The following is a 26,855-nucleotide window of genomic DNA, read 5'->3' on the forward strand; positions in this document are numbered from 1 at the left end:
TCTTCCCTCCTGACCAGCTTCCAATCTCCAGCATCAACGTTCCCCTGGCCCTCCACTCCCCACACCTCCGTTATATCCACCCAGAACCAGAGTCTCATGTTTGAAGCATTTGTCATAGGTTTCAAATAAATCGCTGATATGTATAATTGTTTGTTCAACATCTGCTTCTCCCTAACGAGAGTAGTAACTAGGCTGGTCTGTGGTCCCGGCCCCACGACAGTAGACATTGAATGAATTTGCAATCTATTGACCAAATAAACAGCGCAAAAACTGCCCCCCAAAATCCGAGTTTAGTTCGAGAACAAACAACTCCCTTCCCCCCCCCCCCCCCCCCCCCGTCACTTCCCAACTGCCAAGAACCCCTCCTCCCCGTCTTGGGCTCCGGATCTGAGATGGGTTGAGGTGAAAGGTGAAAGCATCCCTTTGCTTTTACTCTTAAAAACTGAGAAAACTCAACAAAGGAACGGTGACCAAGAAGGAAGGGGCTTGTAAGGGTCCGGGTTTCAAACAACAACAACAACAAAGCAAACAGCCAAAGTCCTGAGATTCAGCTTGTGCAGTCCTTCCACATAGGTGCGAGTCTTAGAAAGGTGATGTTGAAGGTTCAGGGCTGCAACCCCACGCTCCAGCTTCTAAAACCTCAGTTTAGAAGCTAACCTGGGCGAAGCCGGAGGTAAGACGAGAATCCAGTCCCAGCGTTGAGTCTTAGGTCTAGGGAAGGTTCTACGGGTCATGTCTGGGAACCTGGATCCGCGGATTCAGGTTGATCTGCCTTGTCTTGGGAGCGCGGCCCAAACCCGAGGGGGCGGAGCCTAGCCTGATTCCCTCACGCTGATAGATGGATGAGGGTAATTTAAGGCGGGACTTTGACCTCAAATGCAGGAATCAGATCCCAAGGGGCTGGGCCTTGTCCTGAGGGGTGTGGTCGGCACCAACAAGAGGCTCCTCCATAAAGCTTTAACCTCCCGTACTTTCGAGGAGCATAGTCTACGCCTTCAAGATCCTGGAGGCGGACCCAGACCCTTGGAGGCGTGGTCTAGGCCTGAGTGGGCGGAGCTTGAACCCCGGGATCCGCCGGGCCCCGCCCGGCACGTTCAGGCCCTCGGGGGCAAAGGCTCCACTTTGAGCCAAAGCCCGTTCTCCGTACGCAGAATGAGCTCCGGCTTCCGCCGCACCTTGTGCGTTCGGTCCACGCTCAGGCGGAAGCGCAGCAGTGTCAGAGCCACGACCACTCGCATCTCTGCCATTGCGAAGCTCTGCCCAATGCAGTTCCTGCAGGAAGGGTACAAATGAGAGGCAAGAATCCTTAGGACGTGCAACCCTGGAATCAAAGTTTCAAACCCTACTATTATAGTACATCCTGATGGATGAGCACCCTTATCTGAACTTCAGTTCCTGTCTCTGTAGAACCGAAGACCGCATACAGAGCTGTAAGAAATGTGTGAGTCCAAAAACCCGGGCTAACATACTGGAGGGGTACCCTGTCCTCAGGGATGGAATTGCCATCTGATTTCGAACCCTTGGTTTAGCCAAGGGTACAAAGGGACTTGTGTTGCCAGAAATTACCTGTGGGTGAGGCTTGGTCTCTACTTCCGTGGAGCACACCCCTGACCTGACACTGGCCCAGTCCCTCCCGTTTGTGGCAATATTTCAGGTCAGTGGAAGCCTTACCTGGGACCTGCTGAGAAAGGTACGTAGGCCAGTGGGGAGCGCTGGTGTGGGATGTCCGGATCAAAGCGGTAAGGATTGTACACCTAGAGAGGAATTGCCTGAGTGAGTCTGGCGACTGGCCCAACAATACTGCCTAGTCTGCACCTCAACCTCTGAGGGCCCCTGCAGCTGGAACACCTCAGGGCCATCTGTTCCAACCTACCACACACACTACAGTTTAGCTCTGCCTATCTCCCGTTGTCAAGAGTCTACGTCCAGGCTCTTTTCTACCCCGGGGGCCTTTGCACTTGCTTTTTCCTGAGCTTGGAACAGGTTTCTCAGCTCAAACATTATCTTGTCTTCTAGGCCTCTCCTGACTCCCTGAGCGAAATGCCCCACCCCATCTGTTTTTACTTTCTTAGAGCAGTTAGCAGTTCCCAAAGTGATCTTATCTATTGGCTTGCTGCCCTGAGGGCAAAGTTATCTATACTGAGCCCTGAACACAACACACAGCAGCTGGCTCAGTGACTGTTGACCTCCTAACAAGAACTGACTGCAGCTCCAGAGCGAGGGCCAGTTCCTGCAACCAGCCCTGAGAAGGAGCCAAGGCCACAGGAGGACAAAGGGAGGAACTTACCTTAGAGTCAGGCCACACTAGGGGGTTGTAGTGTGTCCCATAGATACTGAGCAGGCAGATAATACCTGTAGAGACATTTGGAATTAGTTAGGCCCAAGGGAGCCTTTGAGGGAGCGCGCACACACACACACACACACACACACACACACACACACACACACGCATGCACGCACGCACGCACCCACGTGCACACACACAAACACTTCTGATTCTCTCTTCAATTAGGGAGAGACTGCATGCCAGCTACCACCACTTCCTGTCTGTCCTTTTCTGAAAACATTTGCTGCCGTGTCTGTTCTCCCTGTTTCTCTCTAGCAAACCTCATCACCTTACTGCCCATGCAGAATAACTTTTCTGCTCACAGGTATATGAATGCTCCTACTACGTGTAGCCACTTCCTTTGGCTTCCCTGCCCTCTGGACGGAGTCAGGTGCCTGCACTGGGCCCTCAAGGCCATTCATTCACCACCTGCACCCTGAAGTTCTGCTCCATAAACATACTTGTCTTTCGTCTTGGAGAATGGCTGTCCACATTTCTTCCCTGGATGAGGTCTTCCCTCCATCATTGATGCCACATGGACAGGAAGGTGTGGAGCCTACTGCAGCTCTCCAGAAACTGGGTGGTTCTTCAGTCTGAGGCCCAAGCATCACCCCAAATATAGCTTGGCTCTCAGGAGAGAGATGGCTACTGAATGAACCTAACCTTCTGGGTCAGAATTTTTTAAAAAGGCTCAGCAGGTAGAAATGCTTGCTGTGAAATCCTGAGACCCTGGGTTCAAACCTTAGAACTCATGGTGAAAGAAACAAATTGACTGCTGAAAACTGTCCTGACCTCCATATATGTGCATGTACACGCACACACACACACACACACACACACACACACACACGGGGTGGTGGTAATAGTAATAAAAAGGGGGTAGCAGTAGTAGTAATAATAATAATAAATTGAGAATAATTTGTTTTAAAGAAACTAACCCTCTACAACCAGCACCCACCCAGATCCAGGCCTCTCCACTCTGGCTACAGACACATTTACCTCCTCCACACACCCAGGTTACCCTCTGTGCTGGACAGTTATATCAACAATCTAGAATCACCTGGAAAAGGAGTCTCAGTGAGGGGCTACCTCGTCAGACTGGTCTGTAGACATGCCAGTGAGAAGTTTTCCTTTTCAAAATTTATTTTTATTTTATATATACTCTCTCTGTGTGTATATGTCTTATGTATGACTTATGTATGAAGGTGCCCACAGAGGCCAGAAGTGAGTGTCGGATACCCTGGCTCTGGAATTATGGGTGGATGTGAACTGCCCAACAAGGTTCTTGGAACTAAACTCTGGTCCTCTACAATAATAGCAAGCCCTTTTATTATTATATATATATATATATTTTAGGTTTATTTATTTATTTATTTTGTGTATAAGTATACCTGCTGTATGTATGTGTATCGCATGCAAGCCTGGTGCCTACAGAGTTAAAAAACAAGGTATCGGATTCTCTGGGACTGGAGTTACAGACAGTTGTGAGCCACCATATGGGTGCTGGGAGCCAGCGCTCTTAAAGCTCTAAGCCATGTCTCCAGTCCCCATAAAAGATCTTCTTAACTAGATTACTTATGGTGAGAAGACGCATTGAATGTGAGTGGTACCGTTTCATGGGCTAGGACCTGGACAGAATAAAAAGGAGAGAATTGAACACTGGCATGCATGGAGTCATTCCTTGCTCTCTGCTTTAGTATGTGGGTGCAATACCCTAACCCATCTACCATGATAGACTATAACTGGGAATCATGAACCAAATAAAGACTTTACCCCTAAAATCGCTTTTGCCGGGTTATGTATATTGTCACATCGGCAGGAAATGAAACTAGGACGCCTGCATCACTAGCAACAGACCCACAGGGATCTTCCCCATCGTAGGGGTCCTGCACCCACAGCAGGCGTGGCTGGACCCCTGTAAACCATGCCGGAGCAGGCACCTTTGGGAATGATGCGCCCATCTGGCAGCTTGATGTCCTCAGTGCATCGGCGAGAGATGAGCGTCACCGGTGGGAACTGGCGGAGGCTCTCTTTGATACACATGGTGGTGAAGGGCAGCTGAGTCAGGTCGTCCCTGAAGAGAAAGGAACCGTGTGTGACTCCTCGAACACACTCACGTGTAATTCCTGAACACACGAATGCGCACACGGGAATGGTTTTCGTAGAACCAATTCGGAGATCCGCCATGGCCCCACAGCTTCTGCAGTCTGCAGTGTCCCAGGCTGGTGTCAGGAGTGTGACTGGCCAGGAAGGAAGGAAGAGGGTTCTAAAGAGACACTGCGCCTCTCAATCTGACGATCTGACTACTCAAGCAATGGAGTCCAGGAAACTGAAATTCCCCCAGGGATCTAATGCCAGGAAAGGGGAAAATGTAAAGGCTCAGCATCCAGGAGGGAAACTCTACTCTCTCCCAGGAAGAGACTTACAGTTAGATCACTTTACAGTACATATGGCAATGAGCCAATCCCAGGTGGAACCACACCTTGACAGGGCTGCTTACACATATGTAACTCTGGCCTTTCCTTAAACCTTAACCTCATTCCAAGACCCAAAAAATGGACTTGAGAAAGTAACACTGTTACTCTTTGTTGTCTGCCCCTCTCCTTCCCAATGTGACCACTTTGAATAAATCTCCTTTTTTCTGGTTCCCATTAGTAAATTTGGCTGCTTTAATTGAGTAATGGAGAATGTGCTACTGAACCTGGTTTGTTGAAGGCACTGACTGTGACCTCAAGTCTCATAACAAACCCTTAGGATACAAAATATCTGACCACCATGCCTATATTCTGGTTACCTGGGACACTGTGCTAGAGAGTGAGTTCAAAGTCAGCCCAAGCAACGTAGTGAGGCCCTGTCCTAAAACAGAACAAAACAAAAACCAGAGGAAAGCAGTGATAAGGCTCAGTGAGTTAAGCTTGCTTCCAAGCCTGACTATCTGGATTCAGTCCCTGGAGAAGGAGAAAGCCAACTCCTGCAGGTTGTCCTCCAACATCCACATGTATACAGTAATACACATGTGCATGCACGCACACACATATGTTAGATAAATAAATAAATGTAATAGAAACAAAAAAGGAAAAGATGACCGAGGATGTTTCTCAGTGATAGTCCAACTGGTTGGTATATATGAGGCCCTAGGTTCAGACACAATTATCTGACGAACAACTGGTCACAATAGTGACAAAAGAAACAGCAAGCAATGGGGATGGCTGCTGGCGCCATCACTAACCTAACATTGATGAATTGTTGTGCAATCACGGGAGGTATCAGAGCAGTTGGGAACCTAAGAGCAGGAGCAAGTTACCAGCCTGTATGCATCCTTTGCAGATTTCATCTCTTGTATTTTCTGTTTCATTGCCAATTTCAGAATAGTTTATTGTACTCAGAAATCCAAAATGGACTGGTTATAACTATTAATTCATTTTTTAATCAAAACTCTTTCTTTTCTTCTTGTGCACGCGTGCATGCATGTATGTATGCATTGCGTTGTTTGCCACCATGCCTGGCTACAGGACTCTGCTCTGCATCCCTCAGAGTCAGCTCACATCTCAAGACTGTCTTCCTGCTCTCTCTTCTGCACTTCCTCCCTGGAAACATGATCACCCTGGCATGCCGCTGCCTCCAAACTGAAACATTCCTTCCCAGAGGGTGATGTGTCTACAGGCATTCTTCTCAGGCCACTGGGACCTTCCACTCTTGTTGCATTTCACCGTGGGACTTGCCTCCTCCACAATGTTTTGGTGCATGCAGAACTTTTTTTTTTTTTTTACACTTCTGGAATCTTTGAGAAGAACAAGCCCCAGAGGAACACCGGATCCTAGCAGAATTAAGGGACTCCTGGAAGAAACCTGAATCCAGACAACAGTTTGGAAGTAGGTCCAGTCCATACAACGGGGTTCAATAACCACAAAAAAAAAATCACATGTGGGTAAAGTGATAACTAAATGCCATTGAATTTGAGGGATGTTTGCTAGGTGAAGTGGTTCTGAGAACTATGGAAGATGGGGTAGGCATCACAGTCAGCCCCATGGTACTAATTGGAATTCTGGAATCTTAAGGGGCTTGTCTAAGGCCACATAACGCGAAAGTGATAGAGCAGAGAGACTCCTCCCTTCAATCCTCCTGACCCTCCCAACTGACCAGTCCAGCTCTTCCAGCTCCCGGCCTTTCATGACTTCTTGGATCTCTTTCCGACACTTCTCCTGGTACTCCGGGTACTTCGCCAGGTTGAACAGTGCCCACGACAGCCCACTAGATGTTGTGTCATGACCTGTGGCAGATAGGTATGGCAAAGCTGTCACCTCCAGGCAGACTACAGTGTCCCCTGGGGTGTTCCCCAAACCGGGAGGACAGCTGCACTTCTCTGCCTAACTCGGCATCCTTACCTTCAAACATGAATGTATCAGCCTCTGCCCGGATGTCCTCATCAGACAATTCCTTTCCCTCTTCATCCTGGAGTAGCAGTGGAGGATACTGAGACCGCTTTACCCCACTTTCCACATCCTAGAGGTCCCCCAAAGTAAAACCTACCTCTTTCCATTTGCCTTTTTCTTGTCTTTCTTTCTCTCTTCCTACTTCTATTTTTTACATTTATTTATTTATTTATTGTGTGCATACATTTATTTAGTGTGTGAATACATTTACTTATTTAATGTGTGTGTGTTTACATTTGTGTGTACTTGCGTTCACACACAAATGTGCTGCACATGAGAGAATCAGAAGACAACTTGCTGGATCCTTTCTCCCTTGAACATGTAGGTCACAGGACTGAACTCAGGTCTTCAGTCTTTGCAGCTCTTCCTTTCTACCCCACTCTCTCTGAGACTCCATATGCAGCCCAGACTTGTCGCAAACTTCCTTCCACCTCAGTCTCCCAAGGACCATGCACCTCTGTGCACCACTGTGCCTGGCTTCCCATCCACCCCTCTCCTAAACTAAACAGGGTATAAATACTCCAAGCAGAGTGAAGGATACAACGTACTATAAAAGATGAAAGGGGAGAAAGGGGAAGGAATGTCAAAGGGAGTTCATACAGGCATCACTTGACAATTATGTGACAGTTCAAAAAATGAATGAGGGGGAGAGAAAGATGAATCAGTACATAAAGGTGTCTCCTACTCATCCTGACAGCCTGAGTTCGATCCCCAGAACCCACATGGTAGGAGAGAATCAACTCCCACAGTTTGCCCTCTGACCTCCACATTCATGTTGTGCACATGCATGCTCACACACCTTCATAGATTCAATAAATAAATAAATGTAAAAAAAGAAGAGGAAATGCATTAGGTAATTTCACCATGACAGCATGCTCACACACCTTCATGGACTCGCGAAATAAATAAATAAATAAATAAATAAATAAATAAATAGATAGACAGACAGACAGACAGACAGACAAACAAACAAATAAATAAATAAATGTAAAAGGAAGAGGAAATACATTATGTAATTTTGCCATTTATATAAACTACCAGATACAATTTCACTAAATGATTAGGAGTGTGGTGTGTGTGTGTGTGTGTGTGTGTGTGTGTGTGGTGTTGTTGCTGCTGCTGCAGATGGAGTCAGGACTGTGTACTTCCTAGACACACCTGCCTCTCAAGCCTCTCCTGGGAGATACTGCCTATGGGGTCAGAACAATTTTCAGTTCTCTCTTTCTATCAAGTGAGTTCTATGGCTCGAACTCAGGTCATCAGACTTGCTGACAAGCCTCTTTAGCCCCTAGCCATCTTGCCAGCCCTCCTCCTCTTCCCTCTCTTCCTTTCTCATTTTGATCCTTTCTATTTCTTCACAGGTCATATAGCTTAGAGTAGTCTCAAACTCTCAATCCTCCTGTTTCAACCTTCCAAGTTCTGCGGTTTTGTGTCACCATACCCAGCTATTCTAAGTTACCTAGAGATGACTTAAATCTCCGCAAAGGCTACCATCATATTTGCACGCCACCGTTTACTCTTGCATGCTGCAAACCTGCATTTACTGAGTAACTCCTGACAGCCATTTATCCTGCTCGATACCCAGCAACTTTGTCATCAGGTCTTATGAGCACCAGGTTACAAGAGATGGGTATGATGATCTCAATCAGATACCCTCTGAGTGGCAGAGTCAGGGCTGGGGTCCAGAACTGTATCAAAAATTCCACACAAGAAGCTGAGTGAAACATCCCTGTGATGCCAGCACTAGGGAGATGGAGGCAGGAGTATCCGAAATTCAAAGTCATCCTCGGCTACACAAAGAGCTTGAGGTTAGTGTTGGCTAAATAAGATACTGCCTCAAAAGGAAAGAAGAGGCAACAAATGAGAAAGATTGGAAAGAGCCTGATGGTGGTGGCGCATGCCTTTAATCCCAGCATCAGGAGGCAAAGGCAGGCGGATCCCTGTGAGTTCAAGCCCAGCCTGGTCTACAAGAGCTAGTTCCAGGACAGGTTTCAAAGCTGTGGAGAAACCTTGTCTCAAATAACGAACACAAAACGACTGGAAAGATAGTTCAGTAGTTAAGAGCACTTGCTGCTTTTGTAGAACTGCTGCTCATAACTGTAATCCCCACGAGTCTGAGAATCTTTTTTCAGCACTGGGTGTAATTTTAGGGCCAGGAGCCTACTTCCACCCAGCCTCACCTTGGCCAGCAGCAGCACGTCTATGAAGTCCAAGGTTTTGCCTTGCTTGGCCTTCAGCCATGCCTCTGCGCCCTGCTGGTGCAGGGCCCGCCGCCGCTCCTGGATGACTTCGGTGGTGAACTTGTGCACCGTTTCGCAGGCCCGGCGGAACCGCCGCCCGTCGGCCGTGAAATAGTAGATGAAATCCAGGTAGTGATGCAGGCGGTATTGGCGTTTCACCACCAGAGCGCTCAGTTCGATGATGGAAGAGATGTAATCGCTCATTCTCCTGCAGAGAGAAGGGTAGTGAGCCACCCGCTCGGCCCAGAGACATGCATGAGCCCCGTCTCCATTGCATAATGACAGACAGAACTTCTGTATTATTTTGTTATTTTTTATGCTTTTATTTTATGTGTATGAGTGTTTGCCAGCGTGTATGTCTGTGCACCAGCTGTGTGTAGTGCGTGAAGGGACCAAAAGGAGTCTGATCCACTGGGGCTGGAGTTACAATTGATTGATGGCTACCACGTGGGTATTTGGAACTGAATGCTGAGTTCTCTAAAGCAGCAAGTGCTCTTATAGCTGGGCCACCTCTTCAGCCCCTGTATTGTGTGTGTGTGTGTGTGTGTGTGTGTGTGTGTGTGTGTGTGTGTGTGTGTCTGTGTGTCTGTCTCTGTCTGTCTCTGGCTCTCTCTCTGTGTCTGTCTCTGTCTCTCTCCCTCTGTCCCTCCCTCTCCCCCCCCTCTCTGTGTGTGTGTCTGTCTGTCTGTGTGTCTGTCTCTGCCTCTCTCTGTCTCTCTTTATGTCTCTCTGTGTCTCTGTCTGCCTCTCTCTCTCTCTCTCTCTCTCTCTCTCTCTCTCTCTCTCTCTGTGTGTGTGTGTGTGTGTGTGTGTGTGTGTGTGTGTGGCTGTGGCTGGAGATGGATTGCAAGGTTTTGCGTGTACTAGGCAAGCACTTTACCAATTGAGCTATATCATCAGTCTTTTTGTGATTTTTGAGACACAATCTCTTGTTGCCCTGTCTTTACCCATCAAGTACTTGGATTGCAGGCTTGCACCACTACCACATGACTTATTCTATTTAAAGGGGTTTGTTTTATTATTCTTTTATTTTTATTTTTATTTTATGTGTATGAGCGCTTTGCTTGCACATCTGTACACTACTGGTGTGCTCAGAAGTCAGAAACGGGAGCTGGATCCCATGAACCTAGAATTACAGATGGTGCTGAACTGCCAGTAAGGTGCTAGGGATCAAACCAGGTCCTACACAGCAGCATCAAGTGCCCTTAATCACTAAATTATCTCTCCAGCCTGTGAGGCTTTTTTGTTTTGGTTTGGTTTTGGTTTTTTGGTTTTTTGAGACAGGGTTTCTCTGTGTAGCCCTGGCTGTCCTAGAACTTGCTCTGTAGACCAGGCTGGCCTTGAATTCAGAAATCCTCCAGCATCTGCCTCCCAGGAGCTGGGATTACAGATGTCTGCCACCATCTGTATGTGTTCACCACATGCATGCAGGTGCCCTAAGTGACCAGAAGAGGGCACCAGATACCCCTGGAACCGGAGCTATAGGTGGTTTGTTAACTGCCCATCATTTGTGCTCAGAACAAAATTTCCCATCCTGTGCAAGAGCATCATGGGCTTGTAACCACTGGATCATCTCTTAAACCCTGTTCCTAGCTTATTATATTTCACTGTGCAAGACTAAAGATGGAACCAAGGGCCTCCTACATAAGAGGCACCCTACTTCAGAGTTGCACAATCAGCCCCATAAGGAATATTTGGGAAATGAACAAACCTAAGTGATTATTATTTTATTAGTTCAGTCAACAGCTATTCACTGAATGCTTTTTACAAGCCAGGAAAGATGCCACATTATTATATCCTTGGAGCATTTCTCAAAATCAGATATTTTCATCTTTCTTTGGCAAAGGATTAGGGGTGGTGGCATCCCTGTAATCCCAACACTAGAGAGGTGGAATCAGGGGTGATCAAGAGGCTACCCTGGGTACTGAATGAAAGCCTGTAGGATGGAATGGAAGTACGACCCAATAGTTAAGAGCAGATGCTAGTCTCCCAGAGGAATAAAGTTTAATTCCCAGCACCCATGCTGGACAGTTCACAGCTTGCCTGTAACTCCAGCTCCGGGGCCTCTGACACCTCTAGGCTCGATGGGCACCTGTACTCATGTGCACATGCCTGCCCATGTGTGGACACATAGGCATAGCATTCAAAAATAAAGTTTTCATATATATTTTAAAGGAGGAAAAGAAAGTGGGCATAAAGAAGGAGAAGGAGGGAGATGGGGATGAAGAAAATAGCAATACAGAAAGGAGATGAAGAAAAGGAAAATGAGGAAGAAGAGGGGATAAGATAAAATAAGAAGGAAGAAAAAGGATAGAAAGGACAAGAGGAGAGGAAGGAGAGAAAAGAGGAAGGAGAGGGTGGAACCAAAGAAAGCAAGAGGTGGACATTTCTGTGCTGTGCCCTCTTTGTGGAGGAATAGGGAGAACAGCATTTACTGAGCATCCACTAAATGCGAGGACACTAGCTGACACCATTTTACCTACTTAATTATGTATTTGTATGGGGGTTTTGCTTGCTTGCTTGCTTTTGAGACAAGTTCTCAAGATGTAGCCCAGGTTATCCTAAAAGTCACTGTGCAAGCTGGCCTTACCTCAGAGCAATCTTCCTGCCTCTGCGTCCTGAGTGCTCAGTTTAAAGATGTGTGCCACCTTGCTCTGTGGGGTTTGGGAGACAAGGCTTCACTAAGCTGTCCAGGCTAAACTCACACTCAAGATCCTCTTGCCTCAACCTCTCAAATGCTGCAATTATGGATCACAGGTGTGGACTACCACACCCAGCCAAAATCTCACTTGATCCTTTTTTATAGGAGCACGGAGGCTGAGAGAGGCGATGTCACCTTGGGGGCCACCAGGAAAAAAAAAGGAAATAAAACAAGGTTCAGGGTGCACAGTCAAGCTTGCTTCACAGCAGGGAGGGTCCTGCTCTCCTTCCACCCCCACCTACCCTGGGGGCCACACTCACTCCTGGCAGTCACTGTTGTAACTGAACACACATTTCTGAAGGCTGTCCAGGGTCAGAAGACTGACATGCTCGAACATATCAAAGGAGGTCACCGAGCCCTCTGCCAGACGCCGCCGCCATTTAGCCTGGAAGGGAAACACGAGGCCACCAGGCGTGAAGACCGCAGACCATAGCTGCTCAGACAGGAGCAAGGGGGACCCACTGCCAAGCCATTTCAGGTGTAGCAAGGACACTGCCCCCTCTGCTCTGAGGCCTGCACAGATGAGTCTCGGGACTCACATGCATGATGTCTGTGCTCTGGTTGAAGATCTTCATGTAGGGCTTCAGGATGTCAAAGTGGAAAGCAGGTGTCAGCAGGCGGCGATGCCGGCTCCACTTGTTCCCTTTGCTGAGCAAAAGTCCATCCCCTGAACCCAGAAAACCAAAGGCTAGAGACCGCTCCTCTTCTCGACCGAATCCCTCCAAGAAACCCCATACATTCCCCTGACTTCCCTGTCTCAAAGACCACCACTTTGGCTCCCTTTTCAATATGAGGTGTGTTTAGAGTCCATTGGAAAATGATAGAAAATCAGGGGACAACCCACCTCCCGCCCCATCTTCCCCAGCTGCCTACCAGTGCCTGCTGTATGTGATCTCAATTTATCCTAAAATTGAAAGGTATAGGAAGTCTAAGCCCCTGTGTCAGAAGCGGAGGGAGTCTCCAGTCCCAAGATACACAACAGATGAGCCTTTTTGTCCTCATGGGACAGGGACCTGAGGAAGGGACAAAGCTAGACACCTCCCTGAAGAACTTAGCCAAGGAGAAATCCATTAGAAATATAAAAACCTGGGGCTGGAGAGATAGTTCAGCAGTTAAGAGCACTGGCTGCTCTTCCAGAGGACCCAGGCTCAATTCCCAGCACCCACATGGCAGCTCACAACTGTCTGTAACTCCAATTCCAGGGGATCCGACATCCTCATACAGACATGCATGCAGGAAAAACCACCAATATACTAAAATAAATAAACAAACATAAATAAATAAAAAGAAATATAAAAACCAGTTGGGATTGAATCGAGAGGGGAGGCAGCCATTTTGCCTGTTCTCCATGCTAGCACCCAACTTTGCAAAGTTGCAAAGTAAACTGGTTTCCTTCCACTGCTCTGAGTATTACCCTCCTCCCTGTGGCACTCACCTAACCAAGGCTTCAGGAAGCTGTAGAAAAACTCATCCTTGGGTGCAATGGCAGCTGTGGAGAGAGAAGAGGCAGCGGTGATCCCAGACCGAGTTCCGACCTCTGCTTATGACTTCCTTGGGCCTCTTCTCTGGGCTCCTGCCCTCCCATCTCTCCCCACCTTCACATCCATCCCTTGATAAATCTTACAACATGCTGATCTGAACTCAAGCCTCTCCTGCTCAAACACCTCCCATAGCTCCCGATTGCTCTCACGGGAGAACCTTGAGTTGGGCATGGTTTTGTATGCCTGTAATATGAGCAGCTGACACACTAAGTCAGAAAGAGCATTGGACATTTCAGGGCAGCTTCAGTTATGTGCACAATAAGTTCCAGGCCAACCTGGGCTGCTGTGTATTAATAGTTTTACTAAAAGGAAAGAAATAAAAAAAAAACCTTGGGCCTGCAAGATATCTCTGTGTGTAAGGATGCTTCCTGCTAGTCTGATGACCTGAGTTTAATTCCTGGGACTCAGAAGGAAAAAGGAGAGAACTGACTCCCACAACCTGTGCTCTGACATCCACATACATGATGAAGTGCATACTTATACATATGTGCATGCATGTACACACTAATAATAAATACAAAAGAAACCCAAGTTTTAGAAAATTTGCATGTATATATGTATGTATTTATCTACCTGTGTGTATGTGTGAGTGTGTGTGTGTGTGTGTGTGTGTAAGCACACACATGCCATGGCACTTACATGGAGGTCAAAGGACAACTTGTAGGAGTCAGTACTCCTCTTCCATCTGGGTCTCAGAGAGTAAATTCAGTTTGTCAGGCTTGCCAACAATTGACTTTGCCCACGGAGCCACCTCATTGGCCCTGAATACTGGACTTCCTTATATTAAAAATAAATGGACTGGAGAGATGGCTCAGAGCACAGGCTGTTCTACCAGAGGTCCTGAATTCAACTCCCAGCAACCACATGGTGGCTCACAGTCATCTATGAGTTCTGGTTCCCTCTTATGGTATGTACAAGGTGGAGAGAATTAAGTGCTGTTCTCTGACCTCTTCATATGTACTACGACACTTTAGTGCCTCCTCTTCTTTCCCCACATACCGAATAAAAGTTAATTTATTTTTTAAGATGTACCTATAATCCCAGCCATGTGAAGGTAAAGAGAAGTGAATATCTGGGGCTCACTGGCCAACCAGTCTTCACAAGCTCCAAGCCAGTGGAGATCCATCTCACAACACCAAGATGGAAGGCACATGAGGAGTGACAGCTGGGATACCCTTAGGACTTTACATGCATGCATGCATATACACACACCCACAAGCCAACACACACACACACACACCAAAAGCTAGATATTGCCTGAGTCACAGGTTAGGGAATCGTGAAGCTTTTTTACCCACATCCACCAAGTTTTCTGACTGGATCTGGCAGCCATGATGACCAAGAAGCTCCAGAAAAGCAGACATGGAAGCTTTGTCTGAGCATGAACTAAAGAGGCAGGTCATGGGGCCAGGGTTGAACCCCCAGCAGTTCTTCAAGGGGAGAGACTCCAGAGTGGCCAGAGACCCTGGATGCCAGGGTGAACGTCCTGCTACTGATGGCTTTGGACAGAAGCCTGGTATAGTACCACAGTTTATCTGTGAAGAAGCAAATCATAAGCTTTGCAATGAGATCTAGGAAGGAATCCCATGTCACCATGGGACATCATGTCCCCAAGATCTTCAAAAGATGGGGGTGCTATTTGGCACTATGAGGTTCAGAACATCAAATGTGAATCGCAGATCTTTGTAGATGATGTTACAAAGATTGCTAACAGAGGAAACCCAGAGAAATCAAAGCTGATGTAATGAGCTGGGCTTGGTGGCACAAACCTGCAATCCTAGGAAGAGGTAGGAAGTTCAGAAGTTCAAAAACACCTTAGGCTATGTAGTGAGTTCAAAGTCAGCCTGGGACATTGCCTCAAAAAAAAATTTTTTTTCATTCAGTGAATGAATGAATCAAATAGTAGATGGGTGAGAGAAAAAATAGGAGCTGGAAAAAGGGATCTGAGAGTAAGTGTGCTTGTTGTACAAGCAGGAGGACTGAGTGTGGATCCCCAGAACCCTGGAAAAAAGTCACAGCCCAGTGAGATGCTTCAGTGGGAAAAGGTGCTTGTCACCAAGCCCAAAGACCCAAGTTAGATCCCATGAATGCCCATGGTTGAAGGAGAGAACAGACTCTTGCAAGTTGTTCTCTTACCTCTGCTTGTGTGCTGTGGTTCACACCTGCCCTAACACACATACAAAATAAGTAAATAAAAACTAATTAAAATAAGACAGGCATAGCTGCAAGCACCTGTGATCCCAATGCTTGGGAGTAAAAACAGAGTCTTACACATACATGTGTGTGCACACATGTATTCATGCACACACAGACACACATGCATACTTGTTTCTTATTTTAGAAGAATAAAGCAAAAAAGGAAGGAAGGAGAGATGGATGGATGGATGGGATTAGTGGATGGATGGATGAAAAGAGGGATAGGTAGATGGGTAGGTGGTAGATTAATGGTTGATATGTACATGAATGATTGAGTGATTGGATGGATGGATGGATGAATGGATGGATGAATACATGGAAAATTACATGTATGCATGCATGGATGTATGATTTTGTGATTGGGCAAGTGGAAGAAGAGATGAGTAGATGAATGAACAGAAAGATGAGTGACTGGCTGGCTGGCTGGCTGGCTGGCTAGCTGGATTAATGGATATGTCCTTCTTGTACACCAATGTTTAATTTAAGATGTGTTACATTTGTTTATGCTGTAGAATATCTGTTTAACAATGAAAAGATGTATCGAATTCTTTTATGTTGCATTTGTTTCACTTTGTAAAGCTGTGTTATTTTGCCTGTCTAAAACACCTGATTGGTCCAATGAAGAGCTGGCCATCCAATAGCTAGGCAGGAGAGGAATAGATGGGGCTACCAGGCAGAAAGAATAAATAGGAGGAGAAATCTAAGAGAGAGAAGAGGAAGAGGAGAAATGAGGAGAAGCGAAAAAAGGAGGAGAGGAGGATGCTGGGATACAGCCAACCAGTTATACATCCAGCCACGGAGTAAGAAGGAAAAAAAGACATATAGAATAAAGGAAGGTGAAAATCCCAGAGGCAAATGTAGTTAAAGAGAAATGGGATGATTTAAGTTAGAAATGCTAGCCTAACTAAGGCTGGCCATTCATAAGTAAGAATAAGTCTCCATGTATTTATGTGGGAGGTGGGTGGTGGGCCCCCACAGAGTAAAAAACAAAGCTACACACGATAGAAAGGTTTGAGTGGAGAGGCACCCAAGAAAGAGATGCATGCACCCAGTGTGACTCAGCCACCCTCGCACCCTTCCCTGCACTGGCAAACGCATGCACAGTCATCACTCATGGGCACACCGGCACGCCCCTTCTGCTGCCTTTCTGTGCCCAGCCCATGCAAGGTGAAGCCAGTGATCCAAGGATGGCTCTGCTCCACTCCCTGCCTGCAGGAGCTCCTGGGTGGGGTGGGAAAGGGAAGGAGAGGCCCACACCAGTCAATTATCAAGCTGGCAGAGGGTGTGCCAGGTGCTAAGAGAGCCACAGAGGTAGGGCTCTTGGAAAGGCCAAACAGGCTTCTAAGCGGAAGTAGCACTGAAAGCAAGGTAGCAGGACAGTCAACCCCTCTCATCTTGACTAAACTTGTCAGGAGTCTTACTGACACCCAGATCTGGTCAACTGCTGCCTGGTTCATATACCTGCCATTGACCCTAGTACCCCAGGATAAAGTGGAGACCCATCTGCTTCTTGGTCCAGCTTCCTCTGAACTCTCAGTCTCATTTCCCACTCCCCATGCACACCCCCTCCGCTCTATGCACTCAGAGCACCTGAGTTCCCCTAGACCTTCCCACTTCTGTACCTCTGGACTGGCAAGTCTCTCCGTCTCAGACTCTACACCATGTTAACTCCTACCCATCCTTCAAAGCCTGGCTTTATTGACCCCTTTTTCAGGAAGGTCTCTCGCAGGGGGATCCTTTACTATCCCATCCTCTGGCTCATCCTCAACTCTATCCCTGTTCTTACATGACAGTCATGCTAGAAAGAAAACTATCTCTACCAGACCGGCAGTGCCACTTCAAGGGAAAGTGCTTTAGGAAAGCTCCTACTACACGGTGCCCAGCTCAGAGATGCTCATACACACACAACTGTGCTTGACAGCCAGGCCTCGGGTCAGACTTCAGCCCTGCTGATACTTGTTATGAAAACCTAGACAGGCCACCACTCTGACCCTCCATCTTATTTTCTTTATTATTTTTAATAACATTTCCGTGTATGAGTGGGCACGTGTATGTGTGTGAGTGCCAAGCAAGGTATGCAGGTGAAGGTCAGAGGACACCCTGCAGGAGGAGGTTCTCTCCTTCCACCATGGGGTTCTGGGAACCAAACTCAGGTCATCTGGCTTGGCAGCAAGCACCTTTGCCTGCCGAGCCATCCTGCCCCTCATCCCGACAGATACTCCATAAAGCTGCACGTGTGTCATTGACAGATGAACCAACTGTTGGCTGGTTCGTTACTCTAATTACAGCTATCACTTATTGGCAGCAACCACTTGTGGATTGAGTACTAAACAATTAATGCACAGCTTCTGTGGAAAACGGCAACGGAATTCCTTAGAAAGTAAAATACAGAGCTGGGGAGTATGATTCAGTAGGTAAGATGCTTGCCTCCCAATGGTGAGGACTTGGGTTCGGATCTCCTGGAGCCATTTAAGACCAGACACGGTAATACCTCTGCAGTGAGGCGGGAGGTGGGGACAGGTGAAGGTCTCTGGCCAACAGCAGTGAACAAGAGACCCTGGACCCCACAGCTAACTCAACAGGTACGAGCTTCCAAGCTCCATACTCATGCACGTAAACATGCATACACAAATAAAAGCAATAAAGCCTTTCTTAAAAAGTGAAATATAAGACTCAGGAGACAGGATTCAGTAGCAGAGCATTTGCCAGTGGTCCTCAAGGCCCGGAGTTCCATGCCCAGTATCGGGGGAGAAAGGCCAAGGAGGGCCGGTAAGATGGCACCTGCCGCACAGGCCAAACAGCCTGAGTTTGATACCTGGGACCTGCGTGGTTGAAAGAGAATTGATTACCACAAATTGTTCTCTAACCTACACACACACAGACATACACACACACACACACACACATTTAAAAAAATTCTGTTGTGGGAAAAAAGAAAGAAGGAATAAAGGGGCAGAAGCAGAAGGAGGAAGACTGAGAGCAAACATTCCCCGCAGGATTGTTCACAACAGCCATCGGGTAGCTGAACAAGTGAAGCTGGATCCATCTCTACGATGGATCATAAAAAGAGCACAGTGGTATGGAGGGACCGGGAAGACAAAAGGCTGACTGGGAGAAACCAGACCAAAAAAAAATTCTGGAAGCAGCAAGTCCATCTAGATGGAAAGCAGGTTCTGGGAGCCAGGAAGTTCAGCAGGGAGGAACCAGAGGCAAGACTGCCTCAGGCACAAGCTACTTGTGGGAATGATGAAAACCTTTGAAACTAGAAAGAGTGAGCTGTTGCACAACCTTATGAACACACCGACGCACAACAGTGCACTGTACCCTGGGCTGGTTCTGCCTCAATAAGGAGAGAACACAGTGAAGGGGAACGGCGTCTAGCCTGGGAAACAGTGACAATGGAGGTGGACAGACTCACAGGGAGGGGCAGGAGGGCTGGAAGCTCCCGAGGCCCCACACTACCAGAGTGGTGACACACATCTGAGGGGATCTTTGGTGTGAGCCAGCCTGAGCTAAATAAAGAGACCCTTTTCTCCAAATACAAAACCAGTCCCCTTGGGGCTATGAAGACAATCAGCTCCAGGTAAGGTCATTCTTGAAGATCCACTTCAAGAAGAATAGAGCTGGTCAGACTCACTCACCCCAAAGAATTAGGACTGAGAATGGCAGGTCTAAAAGACAGAGACCCCTGGAGGATTCGGGAAGGACTTCCTGGAAGACGAGGCCGTTGGAGCTGAGTGCTGAGAATGACTGAGAAGTCATCAAGCACACCTGGGAGATAAGTTAGGACAGCAGACAGAAGAATCCATATCTGCCTCCCTGCCAGCCGGCTGCCCATGGATCACTGAAACGCTTGGTCATGGTGAGCAGGTCACAGTCTTAATAAAGAGAGTACCATGGCCTAGAATTGAGCAACACTTAACCAAATCTGGAAGAAAAATTTGGATGAACAAATTACTTAGATGTGACTTGCAGTAGGTGCAGAGCCTTGCACAGTTCCTGAGATTCTCACACTCTCACACTTTTTCCCGTATTGTTCTCCCAGCCTTTATTGCCTGGCCCTCTTTGGTGAGCTTCTGTTCATTCCTCAAATCCCTACTCAAGTAACCCTTCCTTTATAGCACCCTCATGTCTACAAGCACAGGAAGGTTCTGGGAGTTGGAAGTTCACTCATGCCTTTGAGGCCCAACCAGCCTACCTGAAGCACCCAACACAGGCTTGATGTAATCGGGATGTACAAGCACCAAGAGAGGCAGGAAAGGTCCAACCCATGCCAGGATGATGTGGTGCATGGTATCCAGGACTTTCTTCTCATTCTGAAGGCCCTTCTCGTTGGGAAGATACTGTGGCAGAGAGAAACGGGCAACAAAGACATGACGACTCAGCTTAGAATCCCTTAGTGAGGGGCAGGGGTGTGGCTCAGGGGTAGAACTCTTGCCTAGTATTTGTGAGAACATGGCTTTCAAAGTTAACATATAACAGGGAGAGGGAGCAAAAGAGGAAAAGAGAGAGAAAATAGTAAATACAGCAATAAGAGTTGGATTTATCAAATATTTGATGTATGTCCTGTTTAGTTTTGTCACCTGGACGGCTGAGAATAGAGGGGTTGTGCAGATCTGACTGGCCTGTAGCTATGTGTAATTGATGGTGAGAGGGTCCAACCCACTGTGGTCGGTACCACCCCTGGGCAGGTGGACCCAGTTGTATAAGAAAGCTCCCCAAGCCAAGGGGAGCAAGCTAGTAAGCAGTGTACCCCCATGGTTTCTGCTTATCCCCCGACTTTCCCCAATGATGTACGGTGACCTGGAAGCATAGTCAAACAAACCCTTTCCTTCCCTAAGTGGCTTTAGGTCAGGGTGTTTTATCATAGCCACAGAAAAGCAAAGTACAATACAATAATACAATATTAGTTTAAAAAATGCTATTAAAGCATTTATAGTGGCAAATGTCTGCTGACTCAGCACTCGACAGGTAGAGGGCAGGCAGATCAGAAATTCAATATCATCTTTAGCTACACAATAGGTCTAAGACCAGACTGTGTTATAGGAATTCCCTGGGAAGTGAGTGAGAGAGAAAGACAGAAAGATAGAGGCACAGAGACATACATACATACACACACACACACAGAGAGAGAGAGAGAGAGAGAGAGAGAGAGAGAGAGAGAGAGAGAGAGAGAGAGGAGCTGGGCCTAGCAGTTAACTTCTGCAACCCCAGCTTTCAGGAAGATAATAACAGTTATAGTAGCCTAGGTTACACAGTAAGACTCTTTTCTCAGGAAAAACAAACTAAGCCTGAAAGCAGAGAAGGCCTTCTGCCAAAATGTGCTTGGAGATCAGCATGAAAATTCATCTATAAGAAAAAGATATTTGGACCAAGGACACAATTTCATAGGGGCCAGCTTAAGAAATAGGAAGCCAGTTCTGGAGACTGCAGGAGGAGGGCAGGACAAGTCAAGGGGTTCCCAGTCCAGAAGACTTTGAACCTTAGCCTTCCTCCGAATAGCAATGGGGAGCCATGTTGGTGTGTGAGCAGGAAAGGGTTGGAATGATTGGAATCCAGAATTTCTCAGGAAGGCTAGAAGACAGCAGCTTCAAAGTCAGCCTAGCTACAAAAGACAAGGTCTTCCCGTGTTACCCAAGATGAATGTCTGTGTTCTGTGATCAGCCTGAATAACTGGGTCCAGAGCTTTGCCACCATGTGAACCAATCTTTATGTCTTGAATGGTGTGTGTGTGTCCCTAAGCAGGGACTCTCAATTTATGTTTAGCTCCCCACCTTTTAAAAGAGACTCTTTCTGTCTCAGGTATGAGTTCCCAGCAGTAACCTCAACACTCATGAGGCTGAGGCCAAAGGATTTGCTGTGAGCATGAGGCTAGCCTGAGCTACGTGTGAATCCCAGGCCAGGTTGAGCTGCAGAGTGAGACCATCTCAAAATGAAATTAAAAACAAAAATTTAGATGAGTCAGGCATGCTTACATATGTCTATAATCCCAGCACTCAAGAGGCTGAGGCAGAAGGGTTATGAGTTTGAGGCTAGCCTGGCCTATAATGACAAGACTTTGTAAAAAAAAAATGCAAAGAAAGAGTTAGAATCCCAGTATAGTATCATAGGATTCCAATAATGAGAGTAGCTAGCTATGGTAGTGCACGTCTTTAAACCCAGTTTGAGAGGCAGAGGCAGGCAGATCTCTGTGAGTTCAAGACCAGACTGGTCTACAGAGCAAGTTCTAGGAAGCTAGGAATACGTAGAGAGTCCTTGTTTCAAAACAAACAAGCAAAAGAACAAGAGTAGAATCATCCTAACAGGTAAGGTTAGGGAATAAAATCTCCAGGAGCCCCCTCCGTGTTCCCACTCTAGGCCCCAGACCCCAAATTTTATGGGCATCAGTACCTCCCCGCTACACTGGAATTGCTGCTTACATATAGAACTACAGAAAGAAATTATCATCATCATAATCGCCATCATCATTACTACTACTACTACTATTTTGTTCTAGGCAGCATGGATACTTTTCTTTAAAGGGCAGTTGGTTACCCCGGTAACTGTAAAGCCGCTGTTGTACTAGTGGCTACATATAACCTGGCAGGTCTTTATTGTAACACTCAGCTCTAAGTAAGAGCACTGATCCACAGTCCAGTAACCAGTGGCCTACATTGCAGCTTCCAGTATTAGCAAAGTTAGCCAGCAGAGGGTACGAATTTAACTTTATCATCAGCTCGGCCTCCTCCCAACCGTGTGACCCTGGGCAAATGTTTGCCTTCTCTAAAGTTTGGTCTCCTACTCCACAGAGCTTCTACCCTCACCATGCTCACGTGGCCCAGCAGCCAGTGGCGGCCTGGAGGCTCCGGGAAGCAGCTCAGCCTGCGACGAGTGATGCGGAAGTCCCAACATAATTTGAACACCTGCAGGAGCAGGCGGAAGAGGAAGAAAAGGAGAAACAGAAGCAGCGCGGACACGGCATACACTCGAAAGGCTGTCTTCTCCAGCCCCAGCAGGTGCAACACGTAGTCGGTGATGGGCAGCATCCTAGAAAACACGCGGGACTAATCAACACAGGCGGAGAGGGACCAGGCTCCTGCAAGCCTGTTCCGCACACAGGAGGATCCCCGAGTGTCTCTGGGCTCACCCCCAACCTTCACTTTGGCAGCACACACACCTTTCTTTAGAAAACAAAGACAACTTTTAAATTTTTTAAAAAAGAAAACTTTTTTATGTGTATCGGGGTGAAGGGACTGTGCTTGTGAGTGCAGTGCCTGTGGAGGCTAAAAGTGGGTTCCGAGTTATAGAGTTATGAGCCCCAAACTCAGGTCCTCTGGAAGAGAAGTCATTGCTTTTAGCTGCTGAGCCATCTCTCCAGCCCTAATCCCCACCACCTTTATTTTCCTTCTTTTCTATTTATTTAATTTTCATTTGTTTTTTTTTTTGTTTGTTTGTTTGTTTTTGCAGTACTGGAAGGAGATGCTATATCCAGAAGGTAGTCTAACCTCCGTCTATGTCTCCAGCCCCAAGACACACTCTGGAAACTTCTGTCATAGGACTTTCTCTGTTTGGGCACCAATAGAGTCCCAGGAAGCAATAAACATGCATGCAGGCATACGCACGCCCACACAAACACAAAGTAGCCCTCAAGCAATGGCTCTAGAGTCTTGGTAAATCAACTCTCCAGCTCTTTCTCTCCCTCCCTCTTCCCTCCCTCCCTCTCTCTCCCTCTCCCTCTCCCTCTCCCTCTCCCTCTCTCTCTCTCTCTCTCTCTCTCTCTCTCTCTCTCTCTCTCTCTCTCTTTGGTGTGTGTGTGTGTGTGTGTGTGTGTGTGTGTGTATAATAGCACCAAGACATGAACTCTATTCAGGGTTTTCCATGGTAAGATTAAGTCCAGCAGCCCAAAGCAAGAACATCCCTGACTGGCTTTCTACTTCCCTGTCTTACTTTCCCTCTTCTTTTTCTTCTTTCTTTTTTCAATTAAAGTGAAGATTCACATAATATACAACACCATTTTTCTTAATTTTTGGATGTAAAGTGTTTAACTGTGTGCATGTGTCTGTGTTTGCATGAGTCTGTGTGTGCATGTGTCTGTATGTGCACTCATGTTCAGGTGTTTTTGGAGGCCAGAAGCAGTGGATCCCCAGGACTGGAACTTTGGGCAGTTGAGAGTCAACTAACTTGGGTGCGGGGAGCAGAACCCCTTCTCATTAGAGCAGTGCATACTCTTCACCACTGAGTATTCTCTTAGGCCCTAAAATGCCATTTAAATAAGCAATTCATACTAAAGAATATTATTTGGTCACAAAAAAAGAATAGCCTTTTATTTTTGACCAAAGGGTACTGGAAGACATCATGTTAAGTAAAACAACCCGCTCAGCCTTCTTTCATTGATCGGCTGGTTGTTATATATTCAGGCTGCCCTTTAACTCCTGGTATGAAATGATATTCTTCTTCAGCCTCCTGAGTGACTGGAACTGCAGGTTTGTGCAACCATGCAGGGCAAGGGAAATAAGTCAAACATAGAAAAATAAATGGCAGGCCAAGCATGGAGGCACATGTTTATATTCCCAGAGTCAAGGAGCTGAGGCAGAAGAATTGCAAGTGAGGCCTGGACTTCATAGCTAGATTTTTCTCAGATGAGAAAAGAGGGCAGGCAAAAAAACCCTTAAATTCTCTCTCATATGAATACTTTTTCCTTTAAGTTCACTGAGATATAAAAGTGATTATTTAGAGTATGAAAGAAATCTGGGCCAGGTGGCACAAGTCAGCAATTCTAATACTCAGAAGATTGAGACAAGAGGATTATAAGTACCCAAGGCCAGCCAGGCTGTGGTGGCACACACCTCTAATCCCAGCACTCTGGAGGCAGAGGGAGGTGGATCTCTGAGTCCCAGGCCAGCCTGGTCTATAGAGCAAGTTCCAGGACAGCCAGGGCTACACAGAGAAACCCTTCACAAAAAGACCAAGTAATAGGGGCTGGGCAGAAGAGCTGGCTCAGTGGTTAAGAACCCTTTATGGCCGGGCGGTGGTGGCGCACGCCTTTAATCCCAGCACTCGGGAGGCAGAGGCAGGCGGATCTCTGTGAGTTCAAGACCAGCCTGGTCTACAAGAGCTAGATCCAGGACAGGCTCCAAAGCCGCAGAGAAACCCTGTCTCGAAAAACAAACAAACAAAAAAAAGAACTCTTTATGCTCTTCTAGAGGACCTGAGGTTTTTTCACTTTTAACAAATCACCTCAGGCAGCTCTCAACCACCTGGAACTCCAGCTGCGGAGGATCTGACACCCTCTTCCAGTTTCCTCGGGTACCTACCTACTTACATGTGCATACACACATATGGCCACACATGTATGTACACATAAAAGCAAAAGAAAAAATTACATCCAAGGTTTGTTCAGATCACACAATATGGTCCAGGCCAGACCAACAACATGGTGAGACTCAGTCTCAAAATAAAGAGAAAATAATGGATTGAGAACCAAGTGTGGAGCTGTGTGCCTGAAATATCAGCACCCGAGAGACTCAGGCTGTAGCCAGCCTGGGCTACAGAGTACGTTCTGAGCCAGAACGGCCTCAGAGTACGTACATCCTGCCACAAACACCATTAATAAAGATTATGAAATCCGTAAGGAAGTAAAAGCTTCGCTGGCATTTAGCACCTTCACAACTTTGTCAACCCTTGCCTCTATCTGGAACATGTTTAGCAGAACAATACCAGTGCCCATTAGCAATCACTCCCCAGTGAATCTGGACAGGCAAATCTTTGGGGCAGGCTAGCCTCAAACATGCTGTGTAGCTGAGGCTGGATCTGATCCTCTTACAGGGCACTACCTCCCAAGTGTGGGGATGAAGTCACACCCAGTTTTCTCAGTGCCTGATCTTCCTTGTGATGCTATGGGCTTTCTTCACTTTCACACAATGGCACCATTCTTGCCTGGCTTATTCCCTCTCCCTCTTCCCAATCTGACCACATTGGCAAGGATCGTCACTGTGATCTTTGTATTGCTGAGTAATATCCCATTCTCTGGACATGGCACACTTTGGTTCAACCACTCATCTCTTGATGGATATTTGGGCTGTCTCCGTCTCTGGGGATGGGGAAACGTGCTACTCTGAGCATGTACCTATATGTATTCCTTTGGGTACCTGCTTTCAATTCTCTTGACTCTCTTCTTTCTTTACTGGTATTTGCTGAAATGGCTTCTCAGCCCAGTTACTGAAACTCAGATCCTTGACGTAGGGTCAGCTCCTGAAAGAAGCAAAGCTGTGACATGAATTAAAGGGAGAGCAGGGATACGGTGCTCCCATGCATGGCACCACACACCACAGGGGCAGGGATACGGTGCTCCCAGTGCATGGCATCACACACCACAGGAATGTGAGGCCTTCGTCTCAGGGAATCTCACACAGCTTCCCTGGAGTAGATTTTCCAGACCAGGAGGTTGAATCCCACCTCCTTTCCTCCCAGTCAGAGAACTGATAGGTACCAGAGACCATGTCAGCTGTAGAGCACCTGCCTAGAATCCCCCAGTGAGGGGCTAAGACATGGCTCAGGGCTAACACTAGCTCAGCATGCCCAAAGCTCTTGGTTTCAGTCTCAGCAATACAGAAAACTAAAAGAACCAAAAAGAATAAGGTTTTGGTGAGAAAGTGGAGAAACTGGAGCCTGTGCACGCTGAGAAGAATATAAAGAGTTTGCTCACTTTGTAAGGTGCTCTAATAGTCCTGTAAGAATGAAGCAGGTGTGTGGTGGTGCCCGCACGTTTCTGCACTCAGAGGATGAAGGAAGGAAGAACAGGAATTCAAGACCGTTCTCAGTTAAATGGTAAGTTTAAGTCTAGCCTGAACTACATGAGATCTTATCTTTTTAAACACACGTGGGAGTGCACACACACAAAGGGCCAAAGAGATGGTTCCATGGGTAAAGGCCCTCAACATCAAGCCTGATGATTTGAATTTGATTCCCAGGATCCTCATGGTAGAAGGAGAGAATCAACTCCTATTAGTTATTCTATGACCTCTACATGTATGCCATGGCAGGCACACACACATACACAAAGAAAAATAAATAAATAGTATAAGCCTAGAATAACATATGATCCAGAAGTCTGCCTCTGGATGCATATCTAGATGAAAGATCTCAAAAAGGTATTTGTACAGCTTGTCCAATAGCAGCAATATAAACAACAGACAAAAAAGTACAAACCACCATACTGTCCTTAGACAGGTGAGTTGATAAGTAGAAGACGGTGTGTGTGTGTGTGTGTGTGTGTGTGTGTGTGTGTGTGTGTGTGTGTGTGTGTGTATTGCAGAATAATACTCAGAGAAGACAAGAAAAGAAAAAGTCAGGAATGCTCCATGATACAGATGAATCTTGAGGTCATTACACTCAGTGAAATAACCCATTGCAAAAAAGATTAGTATTAGACATCGTAGC

The 26,855-nt window shown here is 46.9% G+C and overlaps 1 protein-coding gene across 4 annotated transcripts in view; it reads right to left on the reverse strand.

Moving 5' to 3' along the window:
• Positions 1–368: 368 nt before the first annotated feature.
• Positions 369–26,855, reverse strand: part of LOC119806238 (cytochrome P450 4F22) — a 66,094-nt gene continuing 39,607 nt past the window's right edge. The window contains exons 2-14 of one of the 4 annotated variants that reach the window (XM_038317838.1): positions 25,565–25,667; positions 22,241–22,463; positions 19,636–19,780; positions 13,136–13,189; positions 12,240–12,367; positions 11,961–12,085; positions 8,940–9,207; positions 6,712–6,778; positions 6,467–6,596; positions 4,267–4,400; positions 2,288–2,352; positions 1,672–1,754; positions 369–1,272 (exon numbers count right to left, since the gene is read on the reverse strand). In XM_038317838.1, the coding sequence (XP_038173766.1) occupies positions 1,095–1,272; positions 1,672–1,754; positions 2,288–2,352; positions 4,267–4,400; positions 6,467–6,596; positions 6,712–6,778; positions 8,940–9,207; positions 11,961–12,085; positions 12,240–12,367; positions 13,136–13,189; positions 19,636–19,780; positions 22,241–22,462 (1,599 nt within the window). In that variant the 5' untranslated portion in view covers position 22,463; positions 25,565–25,667 and the 3' untranslated portion in view covers positions 369–1,094. Of the gene's footprint in view, positions 1,273–1,671; positions 1,755–2,287; positions 2,353–4,266; positions 4,401–6,466; positions 6,597–6,711; positions 6,779–8,939; positions 9,208–11,960; positions 12,086–12,239; positions 12,368–13,135; positions 13,190–19,635; positions 19,781–22,240; positions 22,464–25,542; positions 25,683–26,855 lie in introns of all 4 variants that reach the window. The other 3 variants (XM_038317837.1, XM_038317839.1, XM_038317836.1) reach the window with 3 other exon arrangements.

Source organism: Arvicola amphibius, chromosome 2, assembly GCF_903992535.2.
Source record: "Arvicola amphibius chromosome 2, mArvAmp1.2, whole genome shotgun sequence".
Taxonomy (NCBI): domain Eukaryota; kingdom Metazoa; phylum Chordata; class Mammalia; order Rodentia; family Cricetidae; genus Arvicola; species Arvicola amphibius.